General features: G+C 34.7%; 2 protein-coding genes across 2 annotated transcripts; one reads left to right on the top strand and one right to left on the bottom strand.

Annotated features, from left to right (window-relative positions):
• Window positions 1–294: 294 nt before the first annotated feature.
• Window positions 295–1,295, top strand: LOC113692564 (auxin-binding protein ABP20-like). Its single transcript, XM_027210983.2, has one exon. The coding sequence runs from the start codon at window positions 366–368 to the stop codon at window positions 987–989; it is 624 nt and encodes a 207-aa protein (XP_027066784.1). The 5' UTR covers window positions 295–365; the 3' UTR covers window positions 990–1,295.
• An 804-nt stretch (window positions 1,296–2,099) lies between these two features.
• Window positions 2,100–7,171, bottom strand: LOC113692561 (O-fucosyltransferase 35-like). The gene is made up of 9 exons (XM_027210982.2): window positions 6,348–7,171; window positions 5,701–5,844; window positions 5,554–5,623; window positions 5,386–5,456; window positions 5,213–5,301; window positions 4,663–4,795; window positions 4,212–4,444; window positions 2,879–3,355; window positions 2,100–2,647 (listed from the first exon to the last, which is right to left on the bottom strand). Exons 1-9 carry the CDS (start codon window positions 6,855–6,857, stop codon window positions 2,446–2,448), a joined length of 1,929 nt encoding a protein of 642 aa, XP_027066783.1. The 5' UTR covers window positions 6,858–7,171; the 3' UTR covers window positions 2,100–2,445.
• Between the last annotated feature and the right edge of the window lie 5,463 nt (window positions 7,172–12,634).

Below are 12,634 nucleotides of genomic sequence, written 5' to 3'. Positions count from 1 at the left end.
GAGTAGAAACTCCTAGCCCATTTGGAACCTTATAAACAGCAATCTAGCTCATTTTCTTTCCTTGGATTCTTTTTGCACTTTACAGAATATGCTTCTCAATCCTAGCCAATTCCAAACAAAAAGGGACACTTTGTATTTGTCGATTGAGAACGTACTCAATCACATGCATGACAACCCATAATATGTCCTTTCATTCGTCAAATTTTGCATGCATGTGAAATGCTTCAAGGCATATCCCCAATGGTCCAGAAATATCCATGCCATCACAGTCTTATAAATTCAGCATACATTCTCAACATCACAATTCTCCACCACTTAATCACATATCCACATTCCTCCCTTGTTAAACTCAATAGCTAGCAGAAATGTTGATACAAGCCCTCTTTTTCTTTTCACTCCTTGTTGCCTCAACTCAAGCTTTCGACTTCTGCGTAGCGGATCCTTCATTGCCTGTTGGACCTGCAGGTTACTCTTGCAAGAAGACTGCTGACGTCACAGTTGATGATTTTATTTTCAGCTTAGCAGCTTCTGGCAACACTTCTAACATCATTTCTGCGGCAGTAACCCCTGCTTTTCCACCCACGTTCGCTGGTGTGAATGGTCTTGGCATTTCAATTGCCCGTCTGGATTTTGCTGTGGGTGGTGTTATCCCATTTCACACGCACCCTGGAGGATCTGAAATCCTTGTTGTCATACAGGGGCAGCTCTGTGCTGGCTTCATTTCTTCATTGGAGAATCAAGTCTATTTCAAAACTCTTGTAAAAGGAGATGTGATGGCATTCCCACGAGGGTTGCTGCATTTCCAGTTTAATTCCGGGAAGAGTCCTGCTCTAGCTTTTGTTAGCTTTAGTAGTCCTAACCCCGGTCTTCAAGTCACTGACTTTGCATTCTTCAAGAATGATTTGCCAACTGAAATTGTTGCCAAAACCACTTTCCTTGACATTCCACAAATCAAGAAGCTCAAAGCAATCCTTGGTGGCACCAATTAGATTACCGTGAAGTTGTTCAGACGGAATTTGGAGTCAGTCAATTAGTTCGTTCTTTCACAAAGCTGTGATCCATTTTATGTTGCTCATCTGTTTTGCAGTTCAAGTACTTTCGTTTAAGGTCAGGATTGAAGTCTCTAAATAATGAGAATGATTTAGTGGAGTAGTTATCCGCAGTTCAGTCTCCGGTGGTATTTCAGCTGTCCTAATGATGGCTTTTCTCGTATTTCCTCTTGTTGTCAAATCTGAAACTCTCGTGCCGAAATCTGCCTGTTCTGGAAATGAAATTAAATGTGATGTTGTCGTAAATGAATTCGGGATTGAAGGAGTACATTTGATTTTAATATGCACGCTGTGCTCTTCTTCATGCTAGGCCTTTCTTGTTTTCCTTTTGCGCCCCTAATGTTCTCAACTATTCTGATTTTGCACCCTTAGCACCATTTGCAATGTCCCTTTTGCCCATCAAATACACATTAAAATACTTATATAGAAGGACGAACTTGTAAAAGTCACATATAATATAACATTGGTAATCTTCTTTCATCCTTTCGCACTCAAACGTAGCACAGGAGGACCTAACCAGTTCTCTTCTTTTGTTGCCCAACTTGTACTTAATCTTCCTTCTTTTCTTGCCTAAATTTTGTAAACCAGGCTTAAAATTTGCCAAAGCGATTAGTTTAGTCCAATAGCAATTTGAAGGTACGGTTGACTGCATTTTCCTCCTCTAAAGTTTATCTTATATTACCAATCAACCCCCGATGCATGACCAAATTATAAACAACCGCTTTTCATTCACGGCAGATGGAGAGAGCAGAATGATTTTTCTAAACGACCAAAATATCCTCATGCTTTTACCTTTTAAGGGAAAAAAAATAAGAAAAGCTAATAACAAAGAAAAATTGTTCTACAAATTGTTTCAAGTAAAATTTTATGAGCTCCAAGCAGCAGATTTTAAGTGTTCCTGAACGAGTTCTCTTGCGTGATACAAACATAACAAGTTAAGAAGATGGAATTTACTCGAAGAACGAAATTCAGGAACGGTTGTAGTATCAATCAATTGCATATTCTGCATCCAGCAGCGATAGTAAAATAAGTTGTACTATGAGTTTTCCATTTTCCCAATTCATGCAAGTGTCTGTACTTGGTACATGGAAGTCAGCAACTTACATATCAATTACCAAAAGTCATCCGCTGCAGGATGTGTAATTAATGTAATGTGTAAGCATTGTGTGGTGAAGAGTATGCTTCAGAACCGTGCGATGAGCTGCCAAATTTAGCTGAACTTGAGGAGCGCAAGTCATCACTGATCCAGTTTGCACTTGAAATGTTGGCTAAATGAACTTCAAACAAATCTTTAAGCCATTCACCCTTAAGGAGCGTTGTATCAGTCTCTGGTAACAGCCCTTTGAAGTGTTCAGTACAGAAACCAATCAGCAAAACCTGTTGAGTCAAACCTCTTCTATCTTTCGTGGCTTTTTTCACAAATACAGCCAGGAAGCGGATTTGCATAAAAGCTCTCTTCTAGCTTTGGGAATTCGCCAGGCTCCCTTGGATAGGGGGCTCCAATGCGATCCTTGTGAAGCTTTTTTACCTTAGAACTGAATTTTTTCCAGGACATTACCCCTTCATCAAGATCATCAACTAACTTTACAAATTTCATCCTGCATCCGGAAAATCAGAAGGCATTAGTTTAGCATAACAAATTATAGTAAGTCGACATAATTTATATCCAATCAGCATGAGGCATTTTAACACCGGGCAATTTTGGATTTATGCCAAGTGCAATAACAATTGCACATCATACATAAGATGAATCCAACCTTCAAGTGCCATAAGAAACCCATTCTGTTCCTAACAAAATTCTGAGAAGGCTCTGCACCTAGAATCATTACCTGTCTGGATTGACAGTTTTCTTGAAATCCTCAAAGCGCCGATGACCTTGTACTGCTTTTGCCATATTACCATCATAGGTGTATACAAAAACATCACTCTCAAGAGCAACTACATAGTCCAACCCAGCTAACATATTCTGGTGATTTCTGAAAGGATTTAGTTCTTCCTCAGATGATAAAGTCAAATGGGAGAAGATATTTGGGAAGCTCTCCGTGAGATATTGCATACTCCCATTTCCATAAGCTTCACCAGCAACCAAGTAAATCCTAGTGTTGGATGGATATCCTAGCCCCTGAAGCAAAAGGGCCGTCTCCCTGGGTGTCAAAGGGCATCCACCAACCTTTCTTCTCTCTACTGCATCGATCTCTTTTTCCTTCCAATGGCTCACCTCGTATCGCATCTTACGAAGTTCCTCATCTTCTTCTGCTGTCAAATTGTGACTGCATCCTGTGAAAGCCAGCATATCCTTCTCATATCTGACACAACAACAGATAACGGTTAACATGTAGTATGGGAATTAAAATCTATAACAAGTCACTAAGGAATTCAACTAGAGCACCAGATGCCATTCAGAATAAAAGCGAAATGATCTAAAACAATCAAAGGTATTGGTGTTGGCATACTAGTATTTTTGTTTTCTCATTTGGACCATCATATCAGCGTCTTTCTTCCAAGCCCACAAAAACCAGTATCAAATGTGCAAAAGGATTTGTTAAATTGTCAAATCATTTGAAGAACAATATCAAAGTTTTACATTCAATTTCTGTTGAAATGCAACACGAATTAGAGGAATATAAAATCATTCAAGTTCCTAAGCAAAAAGAGAGGAATAAAACCCTTCAAGTTTCCTAACCAAATGAGAGGAATATAATCATTCAAGTTTCTTGAACTAGCATATAAAGGTTACTGCAGCTAGAGTTTAGTAGACTGTAGAGGAATATAAAATCATTCAAGTTCCTAAGCAAAAAGAGAGGAATAAAACCCTTCAAGTTTCCTAACCAAATGAGAGGAATATAATCATTCAAGTTTCTTGAACTAGCATATAAAGGTTACTGCAGCTAGAGTTTAGTAGACTGTAGAGGAATATAAAATCATTCAAGTTCCTAAGCAAAAAGAGAGGAATAAAACCCTTCAAGTTTCCTAACCAAATGAGAGGAATATAATCATTCAAGTTTCTTGAACTAGCATATAAAGGTTACTGCAGCTAGAGTTTAGTAGACTGTAGGATAACTACACTCCAAAAGTTCAATGTCTGGATCTCAAACTTCAAAACAACAAGCAAGTCTTAGAGCATCAAATTCCCACAAGTCATTTGTGACCACCATGACAGACCTCAAGTGGAGAGCAAGGTAAGGACTTCCATTGTATCGTATTCTTGACACGAAAGTTTTCCCTAATTCTTCAATTTGGGTTGAGTACTTCAAAGCTCTATAATTCACACGGCATCTTAGCTTTTGTATGGAGTTTGGAAGACCATTGTTGGCAAGCCGGGAATCAGTATGAGTAAAGTAGATCACTTTATGCTGCTTCAGAAGTGGGGCAACTTCTGACTTGTAATAGCTGACCTGAACAAGGAAAGTTTTGAGCATAAGATAAATAGAAAACACAAAAAAGCCATCAATACATGGCAAAACATGTGCGGAACAAAGTTTTCCAATATATTTTGAGCTATAGTATTAAACCGTATGTGGGACCTACAAGTTTACAAGCATGCTACAATAAAATCTTAGGCATTACAGCAGGCATGCTTGTTGCTAGAGGTGGAAAAGGTTCACAAGACTACCTTAGACCAGGAAATGGGTGTTTTGTTGAACGGTTCAATTCCAGCATATTCAGGTGGTAGTGCCTCAACTATGTGAATATCATCTTTCAATGTCTGAATAAAGTGTTCCCAGTCAAATAGATCTTTAAAGCCACTGCACAAAGACAAGAAAAGCAAACCATAGGAAGTTGTTAGCACCTGTTGATCTTCCATTAAGGCATTTAAGTGCTATTAATGTATGGTACATGTTGAACCAATGCAATGGACATATTTTGAAGCTCTTGTATCATAGAGATGTACACTTCTTAAAGCTGAAATATATTTTGCTATCTTTCCTTGTATACTATTTTAAGGTGGTCAAGGTGTAATAATTTTACATGAAAACCAGTTTTATGTCTCATCTGCTGTTCGTTAACAAGTATATCAGGCAGACATACCTTGTGAGTAACAGGATGATGCTAAAAGAATTTGATTACTAAGAAACACAAATCAAATGCAGCATTTGCAACTGGTTAAATGCATTATTTGTGCTATCTTATACACTGAATGAGTGGAGGATGATTGAAGGTACCTCTCGTCAGCCCAGTAAGAAGTGTGATCGAGGGAGGGAAGAACAAGAGTTGCCCTCATGACTTTAGCAACAGCAACCATGTCACAGATCTGCACTCTAGAAATACTTGTTTATCAGATTAGTTCATTATGTTCTTCAGCAGAAGTCATACAATCATTGAATAAGAACCAGACCCCAAATCTCATCTGATTTAAGCCACCATTTGCGTTTATCAGAAGGTAACCATTCGTCTTTTCGTCCAACTCTGTTCATGAATCAGAAAAGCAAGATAGTAAAGAACAAATGGAGTATGTGCAACATCAGAACGAAATCAAATTCAAGAGAAAGCCATAGAGCTATACTTTTGTGTTTTGACTGATCAATGCACCGAGTATAATTCTCACTATCTGGCTTGGCCCATGTACCTGAATGCTGAATAATTTTCACTCAGAAATGATACGAGAAGATTATGCAAAAATAAAATTGGTCAAACAAGATTTGGTGCTCACATCAGCCATTCTAGGTACCGTCTTTAGAGTCCGGTCATTATCATTTTCTCTGCCTGCATTTTCATTAGCTCCTGTTCGATATCCATAGTCATGAGCCCCTTCATCTCTCACATTATAAGCAGCGTCTGGATTGTCATAGAAATCCTAAAAAGGAAGTTAGAGCCATTAAACCACCGTACCACTGTTATTTCTATAATAAAGGCAGTGCACAACATATATGCGAGAATACATGAACCGGGTATGAGAAAACAGGAACTCGCATTCTCCGTCAGATGCATTAGCAAACCTAAAATCAATGGACCCTATTATGCAATAGACTACTTAAAATAAGAAACCGAAGGGTGCCATGCTACAATATAACCAACCTAACTTCAGTAGGAAAAGAAATTGACATAACTAATCTGTCATTCTTTTTACGTATGCAAGTAAACGAAGACCTTCCTAATCACTCAACCAGTAAATTCTCAGCTTACTCTTAACACCATCATCTAAAAAGCAGTAGTATTTAATTATTCCACTACTACGAAGTAAAAAAGCTTGGTAAGAGCACAAAGAAAAACCAAAAAATTATATACATCATAAATCCACGAATCCGATGCCAATGATCCATACAAGAAATGGATTTAGTTCAAGCGAAATGAACCAACCTGATTGGACCCAACTGTGTCAATTGCAGATCCAAACCATCCACTGACACAAAATTTCAAAATCCCCAGAAACAAACAAAGCCCGCAAAACAGAAAAAACATCCACTGCCCCCACTTCACCTTCCCCTTCAACTCCAATCCCAACCCAAAGTCCATACCAAAAGATCCAATCTTTCTCTTCAAATGCACTCTTTGAGTCAAATTCCCCAAACGGGTCTGCCTCTTTTCCACCAAAGAATCGAACCCATCTCCAGAGTTCGCATTCGAGTAGTTTTCAGATCTGGGCGAGTTCAGCTGAACATTAATCTCGTGAGAGCTATTACTATTGTTGTCTTTGGTTTGGGAGCTGTGGTTGCTACCATTGTCCCTGTTGTTATTTTGACGTTTGAAAGAGGTGGCTCTGCGAGTCATTGGACCGGAGAATCGAGGGCTATTGACTCGCTGAGAAACTGCGCCATCTGCGGCGGCTGGGTGGTGGTGGTGGTGGCTGTGGTTGTGATGCTGAGCCATCCCATGTAGTAGGGATTAGCACAGTGTTTATCTTGCCCACGATTCTTGCAGAAGCGTTTCCGAAGATAATGTAGTGATTCGGTTTCAGTAGGATCGTCGATGGGATCAGAAAAAAGTTTATGAGATCGATTAGTTAGTAGTAATGGAGTGGGGCAAGTCACAGGACGAAGAAAAAAGGAGAGCATGGAGTTGAACGCGGCAAGGGGGAAAAAAAACTTTCTGGAATAAACAAAAAAATGATTATGATTGGTGCTTTGATTTTTGGATCAGTGTCACTTGTTAGTGTAGGACCTAGCTTTTGTATTCACTATCATGCATTCTACTTTTCAATTTTCATATACTTACTAGGAATACAAGCCAAAATATAGTTGGATAATTGCAATCAAAATTGGGTAATTACTTTAATATAAAAATACTTAAAAGTGCTTTGATCTTCTTTTCCTTATTTCCACAAATACACGCATCTTATGAATTCGTGACATGTTCGAGCTTGTACACATATGTATATGAACTTTGAAATTATCTAGGAATCAACTTGACCTCAAAAAAAAAAAAAAATGGTAAAGATATTACGTTATCAATACTGGTGACGAATTGTTTATGAATTTGTCTATTAACATATGGTTTCAGATTTTTTTTATATATATAAAAGTGAAACTAATTTAGAAAAATATTAGAAGCAGAGGACGATAAAATGTGAATCACATGATAGATTAAATATAATTTAACTATTTTAAGAAGTGCCTTGGAAGCAATCCTTACAGTAATATAATTATTTAGTACAGCAAACGCAACATCAATTAGTTAGTGATAATTTATTTTGAAAAAATGTTATTTGCATCCACGCCATTTGTTTATCATATAATTTAATCAATAAAAACGAGTATATGATTAAAGTAATAATGAAGGTGTGACTAACAAAAATGGAAGTGAAAATAATATTTTTCCTTTATTTACAATGATTGACTTTTGGCTCTGAAAAAACAAGATAATCTCGAGTTTGAGAGCTCACATGAGCTAGGCTTGGGGGACAGATGAGTCAGCACGCTTTCGAATTTTGGTAAGATAAAATGTTAATTTTCTCTTTTGAGAAATAGATTCTTTTGTTTTATTTATTTGAAAAAAAAGGTTATTACATCTGAATGACAAAATTTCTACAATTCTTTCCCTTTGTTTTTATTTTTGGGTAAAATCTTTTGATTTGGAAGAAAATGCTAGAAAGAGACAAATGTACTAGATGATGCTGATTAGACTTGACGGTAATTTAAGAAAATGTTTCAAATTGATAATTTCCATTCTACCAGCAACTTTGCCCTATTTTATTTTATTTTCTAAAAATCACCTAATTAGAATGACGTGCCTGGGGTTTAGATCTATCAGCAATTGAGCGGGCTTGGATAGACTCCACGATTTCTTCTTCTTCTTCTTCTTCTTTTTTTTTTTTTTGGGTAATTCGTGTGGCTCTTTATTTATTTTACTATTTATTTAGTTCTAAATCTTGTGTAAGTGGTTGGCCGTGCAAGATTGCGAGTTGTGGGCAGCGCATACACTTATCAATGGGACCATGAATATTTATTCTAATTAAAACCCAAGAAAATAATTGAATTAGTCAAAAAATAAATAAACTAGATAGAATCAACAGCTTGTGCTTTCTTGATAATGAGCCATTCCATAAAACAAGTTTTATGTGTCGTTTTCTTCAGACTCTATAATAATAGTACTAATACGCCGGTGATGGAATAAAAAGTCCTCGTCGTTGCCTGTGACTGTGAGAAGTTTTAAGAAATAAAATAATAATAACGAGGAATGACAAAATCTGCCACGTCTTAAGTTAATCTACCATAGTAAACTAATTTATATGATTACTAATTGAGGTGATGCTGAAGTAAACCCACAAGTCAAGTCTAACCACGTGGGTCTAATCTCTCTCTAATTCTTTTACTAATATTCTTAGAATTATTTAATGCTCGGGTCACCACCGTCGTTTATCTGTATTTTTCCATGACGGGACCATATCGATTCAACCATGCATGCAAGAAGCTCTTGACCCACATCGAAAGATTGCGGGGTAGTTATCCTGGATTTAAGGTTCTCAGTCGCACTTTCAGTTATTAATTAGTTGGATGGTATTGGTTTATGGGCTCTACCTTAGCTTGTGCTTTGTACCAGAATTTCGCTTATTTTTGAGTGTTAATCTAAGTTTGTTGTGTTTGTTCTAGTAATGCATCATGATTTCGCTTATCTCTGAGTGTTAATCTAAGTTTGTTGTGTTTGTTCTAGTAATTCTCTGATTGTTGAAAAAATATGCATGCAAGAAGCTCTTGATTTTTTTTTTTTTTTGGGTAAAATAATCCCTAGTTCTTTGGTTAGAAAAAATAAAAACCATTTGATTTTCCAGTGCATTTCCAGTTCGTGCCGCCACATTTGTTGACCTTATGAACATGCAACTCAACTGTGCCTGAATGGTCCTCTTTCCACCTGGCTTCTTTTGACAATAATCTTTTTGGGTATTTTTCTTAATTTTTTTTTTCCTGCATCTGATATTTTCGTGTAATCAATTACTGAGTATAATTCTATATGTACTTTCTTTTTTTGACAAAAGGAAAAAATGCATTTTATTGCAAGGGTTGCTGAAAATCGTACGAAGATATAATCATATAACTACTTCCTTGTTTCAAGTTTCAACGATGCATATAACACAAATCTTCGACTTAATCAAATTAGTTCCCAAACTTTTTCAATTTCAATATACAAATCATAAAAGTTTTGCCAACAATTTTTCAATTCATCACTAATTAGCTTTAGAGAGAGCAATCAGCAATGTGGATGACCGATCTTTTGGGACTCTTTTATAAGACTAACGAGCCTTACTACATAGGTCTTGTTCTTGATTGTTTTAGACTTTATAAAATCTTATTATAGAAACTAATTGTAAAAAATAATCTTAATTATCAAAGTTATTGTTTTAGTGATTATCGCTTTTAAATTTTTTTTATCATTAAAAATCTATAGTCAGACTACAAAAGTAACAGATATCATAATAAAAATTAATTATTCAAAATTAGAATATATAATTAATTAAAATAATCAAGCTCATAAACTTTACATCTGTCTCTTTGCGGTGGTAGGGAAGCAGTTTAGTCAAACGTAAGACCATCGCTTTTTTGTTAAATTGAAGAGTCATCTAGTCATGACAATTGGGGAAAAAAATTTCTGATCATGACAATTGGGATAATGCGTCCAACCAAACCGAGAGATAGAGAACGGGGCCCCCATAAGGGTTAAGACAATACTTCACGAATGTATGACTCTTCAATCATGTTAAATAGTGTACTTCATCATTTTCAAATGATCCTTTTTTTTTTTTTGGCTATTCTGCTTAAGTTACTGTATCCTCACTAATATAACTAGTGTGAATACCCGTGCTACGCACGGTGCTGATATTATTGAAAAAAATAAAATGATGAACAACTAAAGGTGAAAAAATTGAACCAACAAAATTTAAATGTAATATCTGTTTAACAATAGTTTGAAATATAATAGAATGTGTATATCATTCAAGAACTATCTTTTTTCGAAAGATGGATCCTGAAAAAAAATTAAAATTTATATTAAAAAAGGGAATGATATATTTCTACAAATGAATGCAATTGGATGTTGTTAAAATGAAATACTTGCAAATGCTAAGCATTCGATTTGATAATCTTTCTTGAAAGTGCGAACACTCTTCACACCAATCCACTTTTAGTACGAAAGCCAAAATTGATAATTTAATTAACTATGTTGAATTTTGTGGAGTGTGTACTACAAATGAAAATGCACGATCTTTGACGATATAAAAAACTGTATATTTACCATGATCACGCAAAAGTATTGGTGATGCGGATGGCTGTCGAACTTGAAGAGAGGCAATATTTTTATTTCTTTGATCTAGAAAGAATATATATATTAAATAAAAAATAAATAGTTTTTGTATTTATTTTATGTGTAGTAAGTGATACATTGTATGAGAATTGTTAACAAAAAAATACAATAGTTAATATAGAAGTAGAATCAATAGAATTTAATACAATTGTGTTGTAATCAAATGAAAATTACGTACCAATAGAATTGTTATTAGCACTCATAGTTAATGAAGTAATCCCTATATAAATATATTTTGGTATATGTAGACCCCCCAAATCCCCCAAAACCAATAACCACTTATTGAAAACAAACCAATAAATGCACTAAAATGCCTCCCATCTATACCTCAAAGTGCACTTTAATCCATGAATTTTGTGCGAAATTATCCCTCTAATTGCTTTTGTCCTTTTCGATTTTTTCACATGTCGCTAACTGCTTCATTCCCTCTGCTATCACTTGTATATTTTAAATCAATTTTTAATATTAAATAAAAAGGAATGTATTAGTTTATAATATGTTCATAATATAGATAAATTATTAAATTTGGAAAAGGGCGTATGTTCTTATAGGCTTCTTTTTTTTTTTTTTTTTTGGAAAATGAGTTTGTTCTTGTAGATTTTTTTTTTATTTTTTGGATACAAAATTGTTTTTCAAAGATTTTGGTTCGTAGACCCTACTATGTTTAAACCATCTTTTAATATCCAATTCAATATTGTCTTTTAATTTGGCAGCCTCTATAATTTTTAATTTATTCTTTTGGTTTAAGTTCAGTTAGAATTCAGAATTTTTCAAATACCAAGAGAAATCAGATTTTTTTTTTAAAATCACTGTCTTGAGTCAGGTAGAGCGCCGAAATATGAGTCAGGATTATTTCTTTTGTACAGTTTCCTGATATCTGGTATGATATATAATTATGTCCCTTGGGTTTTATTTTTCATATAGATATCATTAGGTCTTTGACATCACTACTGAACATTATCCAAGCTTAGAAGGACGCGTTTTTTCTAATCCAGTGGATGCAAAAATACAAAAATATAAAAAATGAAGGTAATATTTCAATTCAAACTCTAAAAAGTAGGATACCATCTTTCAAGAAGTTTCATGTCTTCTTTAGCATTTCAAAAAGATGCAACATAGAACAGTTATTTGAATGCTAATAAAATCTCTTTCTACCAATTTTGAAAGGTCAACCATTAAAAGTGAAGTGAAAATTATTGCAGTCAATGCAGAGAGAAAATGATAAAGAAAAGAAAGGCTAGAATGCAATTTTGCCAAAAGAATTTCTGACGAAATTAAAAATTAATCCAATTTTAATAATGGGCGTATAGTGCCTTAGTTATTAGTAGTATCTGAATTGTTTTTCTCTAATTATAAACAATTTTTAATTATTTTTTATTATCAAAAAAATATTTTTTTTATTTCATGCACGATCATTTTTGGAATAAAATTATGAAAATAATTATCGTAACACCTTTTTTATGTGATAAATGTGCAATACAAAATAATTAAAAAAATTTCAGTAATACAAACAAATAAATTTTATAATATACAATTTATGTTAGAAATAGTAAAACCCTCAATCATGAATCTATACCATTCGCAATTATATAAGCAAGTAATACCTTAGGTTAGAAATGTGATTGTGATTTTGTATTTATATTTTATCCCACTATTGACTATATTTGCTTTACAGTGTAACAATAAGCAAACAACCGTTCATAGGATTTTGTAAAAAATTTTCAGAAATAATGGATGATCAGAAAATCAATGCAATATCATTCATGACAAAAAGCAAAGCAAAAGCAAAACATACTTAAAAGGCAGAGGGGACTGACCTGAAAAATTAAGTTGGCAAGAATATACTTCCAATT

The sequence above is a fragment of the Coffea arabica genome, chromosome 6c (genome assembly GCF_036785885.1).
Source record: "Coffea arabica cultivar ET-39 chromosome 6c, Coffea Arabica ET-39 HiFi, whole genome shotgun sequence".
Classification (NCBI taxonomy): domain Eukaryota; kingdom Viridiplantae; phylum Streptophyta; class Magnoliopsida; order Gentianales; family Rubiaceae; genus Coffea; species Coffea arabica.
Note: the sequence above shows the minus strand (reverse complement) of the source record. Positions and strands in the feature narration are given on the sequence as shown.

What these genes read in the sequence shown, in the direction of transcription:
- LOC113692564 (XM_027210983.2), top strand. Translation starts at nt 366, where the DNA reads ATGTTGATACAAGCCCTCTTTTTCTTTTCACTCCTTGTTGCCTCAACT.
- LOC113692561 (XM_027210982.2), bottom strand. Translation starts at nt 6,857, where the DNA reads ATGGCTCAGCATCACAACCACAGCCACCACCACCACCACCCAGCCGCC. An exon ending in ACACAGTTGGGTCCAATCAG is followed by an intron (nt 5,845 to 6,347) that starts GTTGGTTCATTT and finishes CTTCCTTTTTAG; the next exon opens with GATTTCTATGACAATCCAGA. An exon ending in AAAACTGTCAATCCAGACAG is followed by an intron (nt 2,648 to 2,878) that starts GTAATGATTCTA and finishes TTCCGGATGCAG; the next exon opens with GATGAAATTTGTAAAGTTAG.